The sequence below is a fragment of the Paramacrobiotus metropolitanus genome, unplaced genomic scaffold, assembly GCF_019649055.1.
Source record: "Paramacrobiotus metropolitanus isolate TYO unplaced genomic scaffold, Prichtersi_v1.0 Parri_scaffold0000005, whole genome shotgun sequence".
NCBI classification, from domain to species: Eukaryota; Metazoa; Tardigrada; class Eutardigrada; order Parachela; family Macrobiotidae; genus Paramacrobiotus; species Paramacrobiotus metropolitanus.
The window spans coordinates 69,793-90,571 of NW_026570225.1; the positions used below are offsets into that span (position 1 = coordinate 69,793).

The 20,779-nt window shown below is 41.2% G+C and overlaps 2 protein-coding genes across 3 annotated transcripts; one reads left to right on the plus strand and one right to left on the minus strand.

Annotated features, from left to right (window-relative positions):
• Positions 1-205: 205 nt before the first annotated feature.
• Positions 206-15,093, plus strand: LOC129580936 (small conductance calcium-activated potassium channel protein 2-like). The gene is made up of 14 exons (XM_055471705.1): positions 206-406; positions 491-1,139; positions 5,956-7,062; positions 8,874-8,927; positions 9,797-9,909; positions 10,079-10,477; positions 11,834-11,929; positions 12,097-12,270; positions 12,935-13,182; positions 13,634-13,664; positions 13,738-13,842; positions 13,989-14,099; positions 14,186-14,383; positions 14,454-15,093. Exons 3-14 carry the CDS (start codon positions 6,189-6,191, stop codon positions 14,748-14,750), a joined length of 2,700 nt encoding a protein of 899 aa, XP_055327680.1. The 5' UTR covers positions 206-406; positions 491-1,139; positions 5,956-6,188; the 3' UTR covers positions 14,751-15,093.
• A 159-nt stretch (positions 15,094-15,252) lies between these two features.
• Positions 15,253-20,413, minus strand: LOC129581465 (uncharacterized). Of its 2 annotated transcripts, none has more exons than XM_055472566.1 (13): positions 20,135-20,413; positions 19,920-20,080; positions 19,452-19,591; positions 19,232-19,261; positions 19,021-19,082; positions 18,531-18,640; positions 18,334-18,456; positions 17,950-18,041; positions 17,466-17,665; positions 16,808-16,961; positions 16,517-16,713; positions 15,871-16,203; positions 15,253-15,803 (listed from the first exon to the last, which is right to left on the minus strand). In XM_055472566.1, the coding sequence occupies exons 3-13, from the start codon at positions 19,528-19,530 to the stop codon at positions 15,699-15,701; spliced, it is 1,485 nt and encodes a 494-aa protein (XP_055328541.1). In that variant the 5' UTR covers positions 19,531-19,591; positions 19,920-20,080; positions 20,135-20,413; the 3' UTR covers positions 15,253-15,698. The 2 variants fall into 2 exon arrangements, with proteins under 2 accessions (XP_055328541.1, XP_055328540.1); XM_055472565.1 differs by having other exon boundaries at positions 20,185-20,380.
• Between the last annotated feature and the right edge of the window lie 366 nt (positions 20,414-20,779).

Genomic DNA, 20,779 nt, shown 5'->3' on the forward strand with positions numbered 1-20,779 from the left:
GGTGTAAATCGAAAATATACGGGTTACAATGGCCATATTAATTTTTACAGCGATGTGGACCAGCAGAATAATGATAAGACTATTGTTCGTATCGAAGTTACTATATGTAACACTCTGCAGGAAGAAATCGATGTACGTAATACGTATATAACACGCGATTAAAACTGCAAGGGTGATTACGCTGTTTCGTGTGGCACAGGAGCCGGATCCGTGAAAGAGAGCATGACTCCCGCGTTTATCAACTGTAGAGCGGAAGGCAGAAGAAAACAATGTTGGGGGCATGGTGGGATGAAATTCGGCCCGAAAAGACAGTGGCGGTTCCAAATGGGATAGAGAGGCAGCCGCGAGAGTCCCAGTCTAATGGTTACTGGACACGTTATGCCAGTTTCACGCTGCGCAGACAGAAGTATTTCATATACTTGTACTACATATGCCGGCACGGTTTGGTTGTTGTTGTGAATATTAAGATTACGCACGATATATCTCGTAGCTAGCACCCTGAACCAGAGACCGGGATAACCCAGCGCGTGTACTCCAGCCAAGCTTGTCAGAGTTTGAGTTTGACATCTACCGGATCACACGGATAGGTCGACGGGAATATACACACTACATACATATTGTATATGCGCGTAATGCGGGGGGCCACATATGGTGGAATTCACTTTTGACACAGCCGCTAGATTCACCTAATCCATCCTGATATGTACATGCTTATTGTATACACTTCTAGTGGTAGCCCGTGTAAATTGCTTATATATACTTTGGAAAAGTAGCAGTCATATGCATCTTGCAAATCAAAACATCCGTGTAATTTTATCAAAGGTTATAACGCTGTGTAGATGCCTTCGCAGTGGACAGTTTCTCCTTATACCTATGTAGATTGCTTGTTTCAGACACTGACATGACATGGACATTATTTTTTTACGTAACTTTAGTGCGCATCTGAAATCCATGCAATGTTTATTTGTTAATACTTAATGTATATTTGATTAATGGATACTAAGTGACTTGATCGGGAAGGGATAAATCTGATCTAGTACAGGATAAGCGTGGGCGCTTGTTATTAATTATCGAAAGATCTTACTGCAATTCCTCGTCAACGCTCGCTCCAGCTCATTGGCCGTATTCCGTCACTTACGGTAAGTAATTTGGGAACAACCACATTGTTTAGCTATATAGTGTTAAATTATTTTCGGTTGCTTTTCAAGCATAGCCAGAATTATGACAGCAGCTTTCCAGATAAAATACCAAATTTGGAAAAGTATGTTTTCAGCATACTGCATAGCCCGCCATCTATATGACACAAATATCTGTTATACCGCTGATGCTCTGTGCCCTGCCAGCACTACATACTTATATTTTTCAGTACAGTATAGCGCCATTTTTGCTAGTTGCATGACTATTTGGCAGACACGGGAGAGTAATTATCGGCACATAAAGCAGCTTTCCTGATAATGGTTACAGTTCCACTCCGCCGTCATAAAAGGAGGATATTTGCGTGTCTAGACAAACAAAATACATAAGCACTTTGGGAATGCTTGGATAAATTTTTGTCTCTCATTGACAGGTACTAATACATTTGTTGACCATGTAAACCTGCGAAGCATGCGAAGTTCGCTTTGCGTTTCCCAAGTATTTCGAATTTTTCAACCTTATGCAAAGCACTTAAGAAATGCTTGAAAAACATATAGATGTTAATATTTAATATTACCGAATCGGCAATACATCGCAGTTTTATATATGCAAAAAGAAAGGATCACTTAATCACTTTCAGCCTTTAAGGCAACGTTTGCACTAGTACAGCGCTAACAGACTAAAAATAAGTGCAAGCCGGTCAGAAGCTACAAGATTTGTAGGTAGCAGTCTTTTTGGGTAAAGAAATAACGTATACAAGGTCTATTTGATAATTAAAGTTTAAAATTCACGTAAAAATCTGCTTTAAAGAAATCACAAGGAGCTTGCAACAATCTCACAGGGCATGTTGGTGAACTGTTAGCTATCTATCGTTATGTCATCCGTTTATGTGAGTTAATATAATAGTCAACGTGAGCAGATCGTGAAGTGTGCGATCCTTTAGCACGCATCACACCTAGGGTAGCTCACAAAATGTGTGATCTAGCTGTTATTTTTAAACTATATTAACCATTTGTAAACAAAATTAATTAAAAACAGCAGTTACTATTTATGTAGTAAGGATTACACGATGTAGCGCAAGAAATTTACAAGTGTCCTTTTGTTCTAAGAATAAAAAAAAGCAATTTTAAGTACTTTCTTCCTATCCGGTATGAAATTAGAAACTCTCGTCGATAGAAACTCTGGTTGCACAAGGTCGTTAAGACTGGATAATATAACTGTCGATCTCAAGCTGTACCCTAACAATTTGCAGCAATCTTTTCAATTTGGAGTGGTATCATTTTATTTCTCACCACCGACGCACATCCTCTCCATAATGTTATACACTGCACATCATCAAATGTAATGTTTTTCAAAATGAAAACGACATCCGTACTAAGTGGCAGTCTATTCTCCCAGATGCAGCGGATTACGCCCGTTGATCCGCCAATCGATAGTGTTTGACCGGTAGGGATTGGTTTTTGCGGGATACTGTATCACACTGAAAGAAATCAGTGTGCATATATGTGTTGTGTGTTTATTCACTGTTATTTAAACTTTTACTAAAACTCCGCCAAAGAGGATTAGGAACAATTTACCGGCTAGTGAGTAAAGTGTACATTTGTCATCGACGCTTTGTTGTAGACTACACAAAGCACTTCAGCAGTTAACCAACTCCACGCTTGTGCATAACGCTTATCAAAATCAATTTTGTTAATTTTACTCGATTAAAGAGACAATTTGCTGTATTGGAGGGCATTTTCAGTATTCTGACACTATTATTCTAAGCAAATAACAAGATACAATGAGGTTTTTTGTAGCAACACTCATTTCCGTTTATGGGAACGCTGGTTAGAAAGGAAACGAGAACGGTTATGGACAGCGCATTGTTGAATATGTTTAAATAACAGTATATTTTTGTAATGACGTCAAATACAACCGGAAACAACATTTTGCCAGTTTGTTAAGGCAGCTATTTTAAGTTGTTGAATTAAAGCTGATACATAAGTCGAAAATTGCAACAATTTTCAAAATTACGTCAAAAAATGAATATAACAATTTATACGAATAGTTAGGTGTAAAAATTAAATGAAAAAATTTTAATATATTGCAAAATACTGAGGATACTAAACTGGCTTTGACCTAAAACACGTGATCACGTGTTTTAGGTTTTAGGTTCATATAACATATCGCTATGTGTTATGATCAAGTACTTAGTTTCTTATAAAATTATGTAAGTTATCCTGTAAAATTATGAATCAACAGATTTAAAACATGCCATAAAATCTAAAAATTCCTAATGCCAATTCACATTTTATAGCAGTCAACATAGGACCATGATTAGTGTTTATTCGTTTGAGAGGTAAAGGTCAGTCATCAAACGCATAACGGCGGATTACACGCGATAATGAACAGCCCAAGTCGACATACAAACATGCTACATAATACTGTACTAGTGCAATGTACTCCTACCTTTATCTGCATATTTCTGTATATAAGATGCAACGCGTTAAGGTGAATACTGGCAATACAGCAGTCTTCTGAAATTCACTGTATTGAAAAATCCGTTTTCACCACAAAACCATCCCATCCAGTAAACCAGCATAAAAGACCACTGTCTCTCTTTTGTGATCATTCTGACTGTGGATTAGGAAGTACAATGACTTCCTATTTGTCCTGCTTCAACGATCCCGTCCCAAGATTCCTGGCACGGCCGGGAAGGAACAAACCGGTCTGTAACAATTACATTGTTGATCAGGCATCAGTGCCGCGCACAGCACTGGATGGGGAAATCTGAAAAAATCGATTATTAAGTGGGCATAATTCTGAAAAAGGATTCCCGTGGTTGAGGCTTCCTGCGGAGCCGGCATCAAAATAGCGATGAATGCACTGGGCTTTGTATAATGGCAGGTAGCCTACAGCCAAAGTGGGTTGCTGGAATGGGGATGCCCTGTGCGTGCTATTCTATTACAGGCCATTATGTAATGTGACCTTTGTAGCGCACTGTCGTCAGGGGATTTCCGGACTGGTACACCAGCACAAAATTACTGATGCCGTAGTTATTTCAAGCGAAAAATAGCTATTAAGCAAAAACAGCAGCTTCCAAATACAAAAATTATTACGCAAGTTAAAAATATGGTAAAAAACAAATTGGGCGCAGACATTTAGTGACGATTTTGCAAAAAAACTTATATAGAATATTCTTTGAGTATTCGGACAATTAAAGTGGGAAATTACAATAGAAATGCAGCTATTTGCGTGAAACAATTTTTGGCTTGGTCTCTCAGTACACGGGCACGGATATCTGGCATGGCGAAAATATTTCGAATACAAATGCAGCTGTGAATAAATTCACTAACCGTGTCAGGAATTTGAAGTATTAAATAGTTCTTGCTGCCTACATAAAAGTACTGTAATTTGATAGAAACAGAATGTATAGTAAAAATGTTACTACGAGTTACTAAAAATGTTACTCGTAACTCGTAAGCAAAATGTTATGTTAAAAACAATACGCAGTGCCATGTGTCATGCCAAAAACAATAAAATTTAACAGAATGAGCTAGTATGTAAATAATTTATAAAAAAATTCGTAAATATGAAAATGTATTCCCGTCGTTGATACTTTGATTTTATTTTCTCCTCCTTTTTATTATTTGTTATCTCTAAAATGGTAAATAATACGATTAATTGCAATAACGTACACTTCAAAAATGTATTACGAGAATATGGCCCTTAGCAAGCGCTTACGTCGATATAATTTTACACAATTAAGCTAAGGGCTTACCCTTTTTTTTTTGGAAAAACTATACAGAAATGCCAAAGGCTGGCACAGTCACAGAAAAAACCTACATTAGCGGTGACCTAGTCCTTGAAATTACCATACTCGAAATTTTGGTACTGTTCTCTCCAATAACCGGACGTGATATAAGTGGAGTCAATGCAATTCTGATCCACGGAGACTCCATTAAGCATGCCAACTCACATTAGTGGAGATTCTCCACTGGAGAATCCGAGGATGCAATTTGACTTGCAGCATATCTTATTTCAGACAGCTCTAATTACACAATATCCCTATTAATCTATCAAAAAATTATTTACGTGCCATAATGCACAGTGACCGCAGAAAAGCAGACGCGTTGTGCTGGTGAATATAAAAAACCTCATCGAAGCTAAAAAACTTCAGAATCTATGCAAAGTTTTTTCATTTACTTTGAACAAAATCATCATTGTAGTGAAATGGAATTTTGTAGACTGTAATTTACGTTAATTAGCCTTTCTGACTTCGAGTTTTTCATTTGGCAGTGCCTACTCGCGCGTTGTTGCCATCTTCATACATTTTGTATTTGCAAAATTCTGTTTTAGACATAATTATTTTAAGTAATTATAAATAATTATAATCTTATACTTTTTTATTCGTGTGTACGCACGGGGTTGTACATGTTGCAAAGATATGATATGGGGATGTTGTGTCACCTCCACGAGCGGGATGTGCAGGTGTGCACTGTACGCATAATTCACATCGCCATTTTTGCGGCGCACGCCGTATAAAATTTTATACGGTTGTTAGAGCGTAGGCGCGGGAGTACGTGGTGCAATATGGACAACACAAACATGTCCATATTTTGTTGTGTGGTAATGAAGGCGTTTGAGTGTACATAACACGCATTCACATGTTCAAACACACACACGCATATGCCGGCTAAAATACCGACCTTAGCCTCATTGGCAAACGGGACGAATTATGATGAAAGAGTGAATTCACTGGCACTATATCATAGAGGAAAGAGACAATCGAATCAATCGATTCTGGAATACAAGGCTGTTTTCTTTTATGTATTCTAGTGTGTGGCATCGGCCGGCAACAGATATCGTTTGTTTAGCCCACACGACGCGCGACGCGTTCCACAACGGGAATTATGGATGTTGGCACTTTGTGTGGAGGAACAAGGCGTCTCATGGATGCATCTGCCGCATGAAAATTCTGCAGTTTTGTCGACACTGTATTTTATCATAGCGGGGACCAATTCGTCGCCGGCATCTAATCAATTAATGCCGGAAATAATTGGAAATAAATCATGTCACACAATCCTGACCTGTCGCCGATGCGGGGCGAGTACGGAAACGATGAGGATGATATTGAAATTGTCTCCTTCACCCATCCCCTGGAGATCGATCTGAGTTTCCGCGGTACACCGCCCGGCTCACCGCTCAGCGTAAGTCCGCAGCTGCAGGCGGTCTCCCCCAATTCCTCGGTAAGGACCACCTCCTTCCGGAAGCGCCGGGTCCTGGGCTCCCGGAATGCTGGGCAGTTCCCCTTCCGGACGAAATCCCTTGATGAAAATTATGCCCGTCAGCTACATGTGCAAGCCGGCATGGCAAGCAGTCCGCTGGCGAACGAATGGACGACCGGTAGCGGCGCCGGGGGGAATAACAGCGACTCACCGTATAGCAGCACCTCCCTAGCCAACAATTCCAGCATCGGGCAGCTGTACCGCATCAACGAGATCAGTCCGGGTGGGCAGCAGGAGAGCGGCAACGGCTACTACCGGGATTCCGTCGACCAGAGCCACCCGGCACTGGTGACCTCGGCCGTTGCCGGGACACCCACGGGGAGCGCCGTGTACACCACGGTAGCCACGTCCCCGCGGGCGGCCAGCGCTAGTCCCAGTCCGGCGGGAACGCCCAGTGGCCCGGTGAACGCTATCCATATCCCAGTGGACAAGGATGTAGCCGCCACCCTACAGATGTTCCAGCGTCGAATCAGTAGTAACGCGTTCAATGCAGTGCCGACACCCAGTTCATCCCAGCAGAACCTACTGGTCCGTACACCGCCGCAAACGCAGCGTATTAAAAACGCGCAGCAGCGGCCTAAACCGGTGCCGCCGTTCCTGCGCGGCAAGAGCATCGGACAGTTCCATTCATCGGAAAAGTACCACCGGAAATTGTTAGGCAAGTGGATGTGCTATTGAAGGACGCGGGCTCAATAATACGGCACTGTTGGTAGAGATGCGTAAAAGAACAATAAATAATGTTAAGAGTATTGTGTATTTTCGCTGGGGTCAGGATATTACCGAACAGAAGTTATTTTCGGTACATAATACATATACTACTTCGGCACTGTACGACGTATAATAATTCAGGAAAATGTCGATCGACAACGGCAAACATTTATTGATGGAGGGTGTAGGCTTAGAGCAGGTTCATCCGCAGACGATGTCTGTTCCAATCTTCCAGACGCGAGCTCACACCGACATGTTCGGCTCCGGCCATTTTTTTCTAAAGGTTTTTCAGTGTTTATATTTACGCATTGCCTTTTACTTTGTATCCCTTCCCTATTTCACACTACCGTAGCTTTACGGTTTCGCTGTGCGTGACTTTACCCAGCAAATTATTTGTTATGAATCGCCGAGCGTATCCACCACGACCACGCAACCCATGTAAGTTTTATGACCTCCACATATTTATAGCGGGTTCGTTAATAATTGAACGACATATTCAATAATGCTGCTCCGCTCCATAGATTATGGATGACAGGTCTGTCTTTTAGAGCGGACCCAGACAAATGCTCGATATACATTATTTATTGGAAAGGTTTTTGCTACTACGCGAAGTCAAGCTCGCACGTGCGTCGGGCACACATTTCCAACCGATTCACTTACATCCAAAATTCTTTAATTGTTCCATTCAAGCATCGTACATAATTTTCCGGTTTTGCGAGAATTAATTTTTTTATGTAATTAATACAAATTTTGCGGCCCGATTAAACTTTAAAACAGATTAAAATTCGTTTTCAGTGCCGAGAATACAGTAGGAGTAGGATTTGAGAAGCATATCAAAAACGCTGAATTCGAATACGTGCATCGAAACCGCAAAAGGTTACACAAGCACATTAATTACGCTGATCTAATTATGAGCAATAACATCACGCGGACGGAAACCCGGCGTACTTAAGCACGTTCGCTCTTGCACAACGATCGTACCGCATTTGTCACCTTTATGGTGCACTATGTCAACCACCGCGCAAGTACGGCGTAAATATATACGAAACATCCGACAGCGTATTATATTGGCTACCTGACAGGTTTAACATCCCCGAAGGAAGCTTTACCGCCGCGGTGTGTATGTACTGGAAACCCATCACTCACCCGCAATATGCTAATGCCGCGCCGCACGGCAGTGCCAGTGTTCCCGAAAATGGAAACAAAACAAACATACGGCGTCATCGCGCTAGTTTAGCATTGGGTTTTCATACTTAACCATCAAACTGGGTTTATTTAATATCTTCTCCATCCTTCCGTCTCTTTAGCTCTGGCTTTGCTGCGGCCGCGATATCTCCCCGGAAAATTGATTGAACATGATGAGCAAGTGTGCGTAGCAATATGTTGACATGGCGCTTGTAAAAGAATGCGAGAAATCCAAATTAATCGCTCCAGTGTACGACTACGTGGTGTCGTATTATGCGTCCAGCTGACGCTCAGCACTATATGCGTGCCGGGTCCAGCAGCCGGGCAAAAAAATTCTCCCCCGCGTGTTTAGCATAATGGTTTCCAGTTGGTGATTATCGGACGAGGGGGGTTGCGGTATATATATAAGGAGAGCGTCTGTCGCTGTCTATGTAATATGGTTTGTAAGTGATGGGATAAAAAGCGATAATCAACTTGAAGCGTTTATCCAGCAATTTCCCAGGATTTGCACACTATGTGAACTGTATACTGCCGGCGCCCGCGCTGCACATGTGAACTTTCCGCTTGCACTTACAGACACCGGGACCGGCTCGGGATATCTTGCCACTTCAGGAGTGCTCGTTGACCAAGGTAATCGTCAGTGGTGTCAATGACGCTTAAATGCCCGCTTAACATGGCTTACCCACAATAATCACAATTTCACAATTACACAACACACAGTGTTGTGGTTAAAATGTTTTTGTATACTTCAGAAGTAGTCTTTTTTTGTGCAGCACCGCTTGAAACAGTACCAGATGCGGTAATTAGCTATAACAGGAAACATGCATATGTATTAACGACGTTTTATTCAGAATATAAATTTAAAAAAATTTACAAATTACTTACACAAAAGGCGCTTCGTAAATCATGTTTTGTTGTCATATTTTTTTTAATTGCTGTTTACGTACCAAGGAAACGTTAAATTTTGACCGAAATTATTGAGAACGAAAACAATGATTACGTATATGGATAAAAAGACTTTCACTGCATAGAAACGGATATTCGTTTTCGTTGCAAGACTGGAAAACTTGTTCTTATTTCGATAAAACGAAAAGGGAGTTTTGCTGTAATGTTGTGAACTTACACACCTGAATTATGCTAAGAAATAGATGCACGCGTGGAAAATAAACCATCGACATTATGAACTCCTGCAATTTTGAATTTATATTTGCTTATTCACTACTAGTATAGTTATATTAACAGTCAAATTTGCAATATTGAGGTGAGTATAATATGAAATATGTCGGCAGAGTACAGGAGCAAGTACTCGTGCTAGTAGTCTGCGGTAAACGATTAGAATTATTTTCAGCGATTATTTGCATACGTAAGTACTGTAATAGACGCATGTGTATGCTTGCTTCTCTTTACGTAATAACATGCCAATGAAATGCAAATATACAATACATCATAATCATAAGTATGTAGCGTTAACCGTATTATATGGATTCATATCCTTCCAGCCACCCAGACGGTGGGAGGTCACATCTGGACCAACATGGCGGCAGCGGCAGCCGGAACAGCGGCGTATAACAGTGCCATTAAACGCGACAGTACCGATGTGGCAAACATTGTGGTGCGTGACAAATTGTTTATTTTCAGTAATATAAACAAACATCGTAACTTGGTTTTTCAATAAGCTTCCTGTTTAGTGCGTAACTAATGAACTAAATACGCAAAGAATTATTTGATTGAATTATTTTTTCCGCACGTGCAAATTGCAAATAATTAGCAATTGTTTATAGGCCAGCTCGATGCGGTACAGCGGCGCCCTGATGTTTAAACAGCTGCGTAAGCCGACCAGCACGCCCAATTTGCACGCTCAGGTGATATCACGCGCCAATTCAATAAAGAACTCCAACGATATATCGGGCAATTTTGAAATCGCCTACGAAGACGATAAGTTGCCTCTGAAAAACCGACCGAGTTTCACGGAGATTAAGGTGCCTATTGGGCCGGACAGTATAAAATCGGCCGGCAGTGCCAAATTAGGGAAGCCCAATGTCGGTTACCGGCTGGGCAAAAGGAAGGCGCTTTTCGAAAAACGGAAGCGCTTAAGTGATTACGCACTGTTCTTTGGGATGATCGGCATTTTGTCAATGGTGGTGGAAACCGAATTGTCGGCATACAAAATCTACGATAAGGTTGGTCATCTATATGTCTGAATGTAATCGCCAAAAATTCTTTTGTTGATTACAGCGTTAAACCGTAAGTTATTAAAATTATCTAAATTTGTACTGATTATTAGGCGATACTCTTTTAACCGGAAACTTTTATAATCTTTTTAAATTGAAAATAAGGACTGTAATAGTGTGCGTTAACGTTAGAGTGCCCTGCTAGTAGGAGGAAAAATCAATTTTGCTGCTTTTCACTGAAATAATTTATAATAGATATTATGCTTATGATTTCAGTCAACAAACACAACTTAACGCTCTTTGTTAAGCAGTTGATTACTCGGTATTTGACAATAGGCGGCGTAGGCTTAAGTAAGAAGAGCTTATTCTTCAGCGATAAGGACACCCAACGACAGACTGAACTGCAGCGCATAATTTACTGATCTCGCCACTTTGGCATTTTTCAAACCGTCAAGTTTCCACTCAAAACATTTGCTTCCATATTGATGCGTCAACTCGATGTACGGCCGTAAAGGGTGTTCCAGTGCAACATAGGCAGTTAAATGATCGAACGGCTGGTTTATTGATTTCCGCTTACAAGGGCAAAAGGTTACACGTACAACGGCATGCTTGATTCCATATTTAATATGAAAAATAATAAAATAACCGCCACATTAACATTGCGTGCCTCCGTCTATTTCCATTATTTCGTTTAGCGATTTGTGGAAACGCCCCAACAGTTAGAATTGGCTGCTTTATTATCCAGAATTTAATATAAAACATGATCAAATTAAAACCGAATTTTCTTGCTAAACTTTTTACAACAGTATTGTTACTATTACCAAACTCAGCCGGTATATTGTTCAACAACATTCCTGCACGGCTGCATCATTTGTATTACTCCACATGCTTACATCATTTTAGATTGATTCTATTTTAGTATCCATTTCTTTACATTTATATAAATCAGTATATTTTATTAAGTTCAAATCGCGACATTACAGTCATAATTCCATTAACTACGTACGGCCATCATTGCACAGTTAATTAAGAATTAAAATAAATACTATTCCATGTTTTGCTACTGCCTAGTTAAAGATAATCTGCATTAATTATTATGATTTGTTTCCTTTTCATAAACTGTTTATTTCTCTAATAAACGTATTTATTTCTACATTTTACCAAATAGATAGTTACTTCGGTGTGTTGTGTAAATCGTAATTTGTGGCTGGGAGGGCATGACTGTGTATTGCGACTATGCAGCAATATCGTTTGTATTGCAACGCCCAACCGTGTTATACAAATTTCACCGTATTATACAAATGCAATCCAGCATATAAACAAAATACAATTTGCCTAATATGCCCCGATTACGCTTGACTGCAGACCTCTCCGTTTTCCTACGGCGTGAAAACCATCATTAGCGTCAGCACGGCCATCCTGTTAGCCCTCATTGTCGGCTACCATGCACTGGAAATCCAGGTACAGCCCCAACCGAAAATTGCATTCAAAAGATGTTGAATTCTGTAAAAGATTTCCCCGTACCGCACGAAAATTAGATTAAATCTCCTTCTTGAATGCCCTATATGTATGGTGTATATATTCTTTTATGGTAATACATGTATCGTATGGGTGGAATCGTTTTACAGTTATTTCTAATCGATAATTCTGCGGATGACTGGAGAATTGCACTAACATGGAGACGTTGTCTTCAGTTGGCGGTTGAGCTCCTTATTTGTTCCATCCATCCGCCACCAGGGGATTACTCCTTTTCCTGGACAGCCACCATTTATAATCACGACAAACGTCCACACTCGGTGATGGTATGAACTATGAAATACTCCTAGTAACAACAAGCATGTAAAATGTTTTCATGTTTTGATGAGTCTTTTCCGTATAAAACCTTACAGCAATATTTAGACAATTTAAAGCAACTACTTCACTCACGCAAAGGTCATCTGTATTTAGCAAATATACTGGATTCCAAAAATTTGAAAAGACCTCAAGTACAGACGTCTTTTTGCTTTGGTAGATGTTGCCATTCTGCCAGACTCAACAATTGCTTTAAATATTCGGATCACTATTATAAAACTGGAAAAACCGACGGCACAAGAGTTCATTTTTACTTGCATTTAGGGACTATTGTGAGAAAAGGTGCTTGACTTGGGGCAACATCGATAATTATTTTTTAATTTGATTTAATTAGTGTTGACACACAGGAAACACCACCGTCAATAATTACAGCGCAAATATTTCATAGGATTTTGTTGGAACACCAGTAGATTTTATGCAGAGTTCTGCAACTCTCGCGATGAACACTGTGTGAGCAGCCCTTTTGTGCCTTGTTCACAATACCGATACAGGAGCGGGGCATATTTTGATATTTGGTATTGATTTATTTATATACAGATACAGTATAATATGATACCTTTTGTCCTATGTTTAAAGTAATCTTTTGTGCATACCGTTGCATTGTATTTTTCTCAGGTTCCCATCGATGTGATACTGTCGTTGCCCATGTTCCTACGGCTGTATTTGATATTCCGGGTCATGTTACTGCACAGCAAGCTCTTCACGGACGCCTCGTCGCGGTCCATCGGTGCACTCAACAGAATTAACTTCAACACCCGCTTCGTCCTGAAAACCCTCATGACAATCTGCCCAGGGACGCTTCTCCTGACCTTTATTATCTCCTACTGGTTCATTGCCAGCTGGACGCTAAGAGCTTGCGAAAGGTATCACATTACTCGCAGTCATCGCACAGATACGTATAAAATTGCGTATCGACGTTATATAAGCGTGTTGGGTATTTAGGTAGTCATGATACTCGCCTTGATCAAAGTTTGCTTTACCATGTCGCATTATTTTTTATCTCTGTAAATAGTATTTATGTTTGGTAAATATTTGCATATTCTAATATATATGTACGATGATACCTTTCTGCAGTTCTTAATTTTTTATGCGCGCCGAAACAGTTTAATATTTTCCTTCAAAATACAGACATGGATAAGCGTGCCAATTTGGAAGTTAACTGGAAATTATGTTTTGACATTTATGATTAGAAAAACACGTTATAATTTATATGTTAGTGGGACCGTGGTAGAATTAAGATAGCTTTTTGACACCATATTAAGGCATACTTTGACATGGAAACAGTGAAACTTGCATTAAATTGTCTTCGCACAGGTACCACGATTACGAGCACGAGAATTGCCTGGTAAGGCACGCTTTGATGACTATCAATCCACATTCTCATCCCTAACATGCATTACATAATCCCCCATATGCAGAACGCCTTATGGTTAACCGCCATTACATTCCTCTCCGTTGGCTACGGGGACATCGTGCCTAACACTTACTGCGGCCGGGGAATAGCCGTCTGCACCGGTTTAATGGTGCGTTAAAAATCAATTTATTTTAGCCGGCATGTGTTACTATTAAGATGGCTATCAGACGGAGAGCGAAAGACACAGACCCGTCAAGGATTCATCCTCTTAATCTGCCAGCAAAAACCGGGTCTCCTTTCTATTCCCTGTTGCAGGGTTCAGGATGTACCGCCTTGGCGGTTGCGGTAATTGCCAGGAAGCTGGAGCTGAGCAGTGCGGAAAAGCATGTGCATAACTTTATGATGGATACACAGCTGACCAAACGGGTGTGTACAGTATTTGTTTGCCGCACATGGTTTTTCTCAATGCGCTCACACGCTGATGTGAATACAATTAATTTCTGCCGCGACAGTTGAAAAACTCCGCCGCCAATGTTCTGCGGGAAACATGGCTCATCTACAAATACACCAAACTCGTCAAACGCGTCAACCCCTCGCGGGTGCGCGTCCACCAGCGGAAATTCCTGATTGCCATCTACAGTCTGCGGAAAGCCAAAATGGAGCAGCGGAAATTAATGGAGTCAGCCAGTACAATGACAGATATGGCCAAAGTAAACAGTCATTACGCGCCCATTTTTCCTCTCGTCCATTCAGAAAACTAATAATGTGTGTTGGTAACAGACGCAGAACAACATGTACGAGATTGTGGCGGATCTGAGTAAACGCACGGAGGATCTGGAGACGAAGATGAGTCGAATTGAGAACCGGCTGGACACGATGCACGATGTAATGGAGACGATGCCGCTGCGACTCATCGAGGCCATTATGGAGCACACGTTCTCCCCGCCTCCCCACGACCCGGATGATCCGCACTTCGCCAATGCCGTGCTCATAACCCCGACCTGTGAACGCGTGGATCTGCTCGGCGAAAGCTCAGCACGGAGATTCTCCTCGGCCATGACCAGCATCAGTCAATAAGCATCGTTAATAATGTAAAGAAATGCTGTCCGCAAAGGGACGCGGCTGGCGCCAGATGCAGTGCATAATGCCGTCAAGAAACCGACACTCACAAGCTGTGATACAATTATTGGTCCTTCTAAAAGACAAGTATAATTATGTTACGGAACACACTCCGTCAGTGTACTATCCAGTCGCTCGCTGTGCTTTCCCAAGAATTCTAATCAAAGCAAACGAGAAATGACTCCTTCTGCAGATCTTTATAAGAATGTCGAAAAGATTGTTAAATTTATTCCTGCTCGGAAGACATATATGTGGTTTCATATGTACAGAGTATATGGTATTCAACGAAAATGCTCACTAATAAAGGTAATTTTATTACTGCAATGGAAATGGCCACTTTATAGCTGTTTGCACGAGCGTATTGCATGGATCTCACATTGCGTAAAATGAGAATGGAATTTCACAACCAATGCAAAGAAATTCATGTATCTGACAAATAATATACTAAATCTTACTATTAACTGTGTCAAAAATCTTGCATCGTTTGATTAGCAGGCGTAATATGTGTGTTTATTTCTGCTGAAGAAGTGTGATCTACTAAACAAACTTATCAACAAAATCTGCCAATCTAAGTGAGAAAGGGATTTTCAGCATTTCCTTAATAGCGTGTGCTCTGTAGCCGATTAACAGAAACACTGCAATTGGAAGGAAATTACGCGCAACCAGAATTGCTGCTGCATCAATCACCAAAACGACGAATCTGTCGATGTGAGCCACGGTCGGCGAGTGCAAACTGCGAACGGCTCCAGATGGCCCGGTCATTTTTTATGCGTCAGTTTTATTGTTACCTAATCCATCATCGTTCCCGAGAGAGAAGGAGAGCGGCGGAAGCCGCAGTAAAGTTATGATAAAAACCCATTAAAAGCCGCGCGTTCACACACTGTGCCATTGGCCCATTGCGGACAATTAGTGCGCTTTCTGCAGAAGCGCCTTAATGGGTTCCTTCAACTTGGGATGCTTGGACTGCAGGCCGTCCCAGTCGATGCCGGAGGTCTTCAGTCGATCGGCAAACTAAAAATATCCTAACTGGAAAAATGCTCCAACCCCTGTAATTCATAATGCTTCACGGGACACCTACCACGCTATTGGCGTCGGTGAAGTTGTTCAACGTGCCGATCAGCGTGCTCATCAGCGCCGCATCAGCGCAGTTAGCCGGCTGTGATATGAACTTCAGCAGGGATGCGTAAACAATCGCAGCAGGCTGCTCGGGGATATCGGGAATCGAGAGGTTGTAAGCGAGAGCGAGGGCCGTGGCCTGGACGTCCTTGTGCGCTTTCGACAGGCACCACGCGCAGAACTGGACAGTGGCCAGCAGGTTGGACGTGCTGTGCCCGGCATCCTCGTCCTCGGCCCATTCGGTCTCGTCCGTCATCCAGCTGAAGCCGGAAGCCGTGCTGCAGGCATTACACACCTGTTTCGAAAAACTAAAGTAGTACAGTTCTGTTTCAATCATAACAGTTATTACGATTCCCGAAAAAAATATCTTCAAGCGCCTCATCGTACTGTTTGCGAGACTGCATCTGAATTGTCCACATTCGACAGTCTCTTGCTTGGATTCCAAATGTATAATTAAATATTTATTAATTCTCTTTTCCACGTAGCAGTTATGTATGAGCTTTACAAAATCAAATTAACGATACGATAAGTGATTGAAAATTCATTCCAGTTATAGTTGAACAGCAGCGATAGTTTACCAACCGGCAATCGAACACATTTACGCTTACCATTTTTAGTGCTTCCACTAGCTCCATATTATCTGGATTTCTCTGTTTCCCCAAAAACAGCAGATACTCCATGACCGGATGTTCGGGACAAAAGCGCAGTACATTGACCGCGCTGGAGGTTCTGGTTAAACTCTGCAGAAGCCTGACAGCCGGCAGTTTTGTAGTGACTTTCAGGTCTTCGCTCAGCAGTATATCATCTGCACAAACGAAGCTAATCATATCAGTATTGTACATGGTACAGTAGAGAAAGCCTGCGAAATCCAACCCTCGAAAGTCGTACATACTACATACTCAAAAACGTGAAGTGGCTCTTTGAAATGGACAGCAGCAAAGCCGCCTCGTCGCTCGCAGTGGCATACTCAAAAATTTCATCCAGAATTTCCATGTCATCAACTGAAATTTTACCGTGAAGAATGGTTTGCAGCTGTCCGTAAGCTTCTGTGACCTATGACAAAAATCGATGCTGTTGCCTTGTGACCTATGCAGTAACTATGCGCAATATCAAATAAAGATCTGCGTGATCATCCTCAAGTCCGATCCACCCACTTTTTTTTAAACAGTTCATAAGAAACTCAAATCCTTGTATGATACGGGTTTAACATAAGTACCTAGTTTATTGTTACAAGCACTGCTCTTTCGAATGAACCTAATATATATAATGTCAATCAAGCATCGGACGGACCACCGCACGCCAATAAAACTACCGCCATTTTTTGGGCCACCCCGGTAAGTGTAACTACTTAACTGTAAAAAAAAGTTACCGGATAGAATCGTTTTCATTTTAAAGCCGGTTGGATATTAATTGTGGTAAATCGAATGCGGGTCGTTCGCTATAGATTTCTTCCCAAACATTACTTCTCACAGTTTCACTGACAACATGAACTATTACAAAGTACAATCTCCAGAAAAATTTCCCACACCTGATCTCACGTGACACGGGTGGACTTACATCGACATCGTTACAGGTTATCGGTTTCTTCGTCTCCAGATTGCTGACAGCGGAGGTCGGCAGATCATCGAGATCATCTTCGCTGTCATTGGGATCACGCAGTCGCGGCGTCGCCCGGGGCAGCGGAGCACTGACTGCCGCCTGCGCGGCTGCTATCAGTTCTTCCTCTTCGGGATCGAAAACAGGTGTACGCGACGATACTGAAGGAAACGATATTTACCACGCACCCCCCGCATGTCAGTTCAGTATTTTTATAACTTCACACCCCAACAGCCGTTCAGCCGATTAAAACAATATAGCGAACGAAACATGCATAGATATTCTGGATTAGCAATCAGATAAAGTAACAGAGGTAAATCTTTGGGACTAGCACGGATACAGAGAAGCCAATAACAATCGTTTAGGTTGGATTAATCAAGCGGATGCTCATCATGCTGAAGATTATCAGGCGGATTAGGATGGGGACCGGGATTCGTGCTCTCACCAAATTCCCGTGAAGGATCTGGTCCAACTGGTGTAGCAGTGGCGGAATTCTGTACCGACTCCAACATCGCTCGAATCTGTTGCCCTAGAGGCCTAAAATACCACAAATATCTTCAAAAATAAAACAAATATCAAGCAAACAAACTTTCAACAAAGGAGGTTTACCATGAAAAAGTCAGCTACTGAACTGAGTGAGGAATGAATGTAACCAACATCAACGCCCATATTAGCGACTAATCGCTTCTTACGTAATGCTATGGCTGATTTGTTTTGCTGTTTCGTCCCCGGTATTTTTTTTAAGAAATTTTGACAATGTCTTTTCGGGTCTCTATAATTAAGACGTCTTTCCTACGTGCTAATTGTACAAGGACACACGGCCACTTACGTGGAGACAACATCGGCAGTCAAATCGGTAACATAAGATGGGAGGCGTTTTCCGGTTAGAAACTGTGCCAGCTCACTGGAGAAAGTGTTGCAGTTATGGTCGAACAAATGGTACCGGCTTCCTCTGTGGAATTTCAATGTCTGTCATCGTGACGGACGAAATAAGTCAGTTTATACAGAAATAGGTTAAGTATTTACTTGAAAGTTGTCATAGCCGCGCCATTCAACCAGTCCATGAAGATTTCATACGGCAACGCAGTAGTTCCAAGATCCACAATTGTGTCAGGTGGTCCCAAGACAGTGGTACCCTAAAGCCAAAAGAATCCTAAAGTGCCACAAATCATCCATGGTACGTGCGCCTTGACCAGAAAATTTTAATTACGCATTAACCCGTTATCCCAGCCAAACAGACCGCGGTAAATTTGGTCAAGACTGTTACAAGGATTAATTAATTGTCACTAGGATTTCCTTACTTATTTCACTAAGAAACTTATCACAAATCCGAAAGGATGTAGTAAGTCTAGTGACACAGTACAAAAAAACGTGATCACCCAAATTTTTAACAAAAAATGTCAAAATACAAGTCCAGATTGTACGTTCATTGCTCTTGAACAAGTAGTACTGTACATCATCACACCGGTCAGAAATTAAATAAAATATTAATGTGTTAGCAGTGTTTAGTGCTTACCGGGGGACAGCTTTCGATTCCCATTGATCCGTAGAAGTATTCCTTTCCGTATACCACAATACCTATCATTTCCAAAAGCAGGTTCACACAACCGGAATAAACAAACAGATTCACGCATAATAAATTCCCACAAATAAGTGTTAATCCCGACCATCAAATTTACAAAATCAGTCAGGGCCCAAAACAAGTAATCCAAATGAGATGTACAAACCTGTATGCCACACGCCTTCCAAATGTTTGCCTGAAAATTAAGTACAAAAATCGTAACCGTTAATACCTAGCTTTCTCACATATTACAAAGCTCACAATTACATAGAACAGATTCTGAACAGCTATTACGAAGCTCATACTATTTACGGCTCGCACATGCACAAAAACCAGTGTACCACTAACCATGCCAAATTGAGCCATAAATGATAAATGCCACTCACCTAAATACATCTGCGAAAACATCCTGGCCAGTCCTTTGGATAGATCATAAATATGGATTTTCACAGGTGATTCGTCCATTATAGAAATCCGGGGAGACGAAAAAATTCGGTCAGTCAAAATCCCCAGAAATGAGTATTAACTGAAATTAATTATCAATCAGTAGTAATGCTGTTTTCAGCCAAAACGGCCAAATTTTTTAATTCACTTATAACTTATTCACACTTTTCCCTTCTGAACCTGCAACCCACTTATGTTGCATATTTTCTAAAATAACAGTAATTACAACAGGATATTCAGAAGCAACCTATCAATACACTAGAAGGCTGCAGAATTAGTGACAACCAAACGTGCCGTAAAAATTCAGCCAGTTGAACTTCCATGTCATGCCACAGCAAAGAAGATATTTATAGATGCCTGAAAGGAATTACTCACGCTAGTCACGGACTCTTTTCAGTAGCAAGACAAACCTGCGTCGCGATCCAGTTCATAAGCGTTTGGCTCAGACTGTAACTTCTGATGTCGTTGCAGAATTCCCCAAAGGATCTTTACATACAGCCACACACTCTTCGTCGTCTTCGAGTTAAAACACGCAGCGCCAGGGTAACGTAACCCCGTATTATCCTTACAGCTATGTAGAAGAGATACAAATTAATACAGGTAACAATGTCTACGTGACACTTACGAGTTACGACAGTCTCAAATCAAGAATTCACGCAACCGAACTGCTCATACCAGTAATAACTAACACTACTTAGAAGGAAAACATCAAACAATTTTAAAATAATAATAAGTAAAAGGAGATCAGTGCATGGAAGTTCCGGATGGCTCCGGCGCAAGAAATCCAGCAAGACTGCAAGACTCAAGAGAATCAAAAAATTACAACAGCTGTTTCTGTTAGAGTTTTTCTAAGATGACAAGGCACCAAAAATGAAAAGTCATGCAGCTCACTTTATTCAACACTGTATCAGTGTGCAGCACAACCTCCCGGGGAGGCGTTATTGTTAGCGGTTTGTTTGTCGGTTTGTGCACTGATTTTCATAAAATTATGTTAATATTTTCATCTTTGTTTGTAATTACTTACTTATTAGCAATAAATGTCCGTATGTGCCGGAAGATTCAGCATAGCAAATAGTAACCTTATTAGGGTAGGATGTGTGCTTTGCTTTTGTACATTGTGGATAAATTATATAATAAAAGCAACCTTTAGGAAAAGGCCCAGTTATTTTGCGATTTAATATCAGTAATAATTAATAATAATTGGCTGCACATTCTGCGCAGATCCAAGGCCAGCCGCAATAAAAATGGTGCAGCAGTGAGCAGGCTAACA

Excerpts from the sequence above, each read along its gene's own strand:
- LOC129581465 (XM_055472566.1), bottom strand. The coding sequence starts at position 19,530 with ATGGACGAATCACCTGTGAAAATCCATATTTATGATCTATCCAAAGGA. Across the intron at positions 19,262-19,451 it reads GTTTTCGCAGATGTATTTAG|GCAAACATTTGGAAGGCGTG; the intron begins GTGAGTGGCATT and ends CTTAATTTTCAG. Across the intron at positions 16,714-16,807 it reads GAGCCACTTCACGTTTTTGA|ATGATATACTGCTGAGCGAA; the intron begins GTATGTAGTATG and ends TCGTTTGTGCAG.
- LOC129580936 (XM_055471705.1), top strand. The coding sequence starts at position 6,189 with ATGTCACACAATCCTGACCTGTCGCCGATGCGGGGCGAGTACGGAAAC. Across the intron at positions 13,665-13,737 it reads ACGAGCACGAGAATTGCCTG|AACGCCTTATGGTTAACCGC; the intron begins GTAAGGCACGCT and ends CCCCATATGCAG. Across the intron at positions 14,100-14,185 it reads ATACACAGCTGACCAAACGG|TTGAAAAACTCCGCCGCCAA; the intron begins GTGTGTACAGTA and ends CTGCCGCGACAG.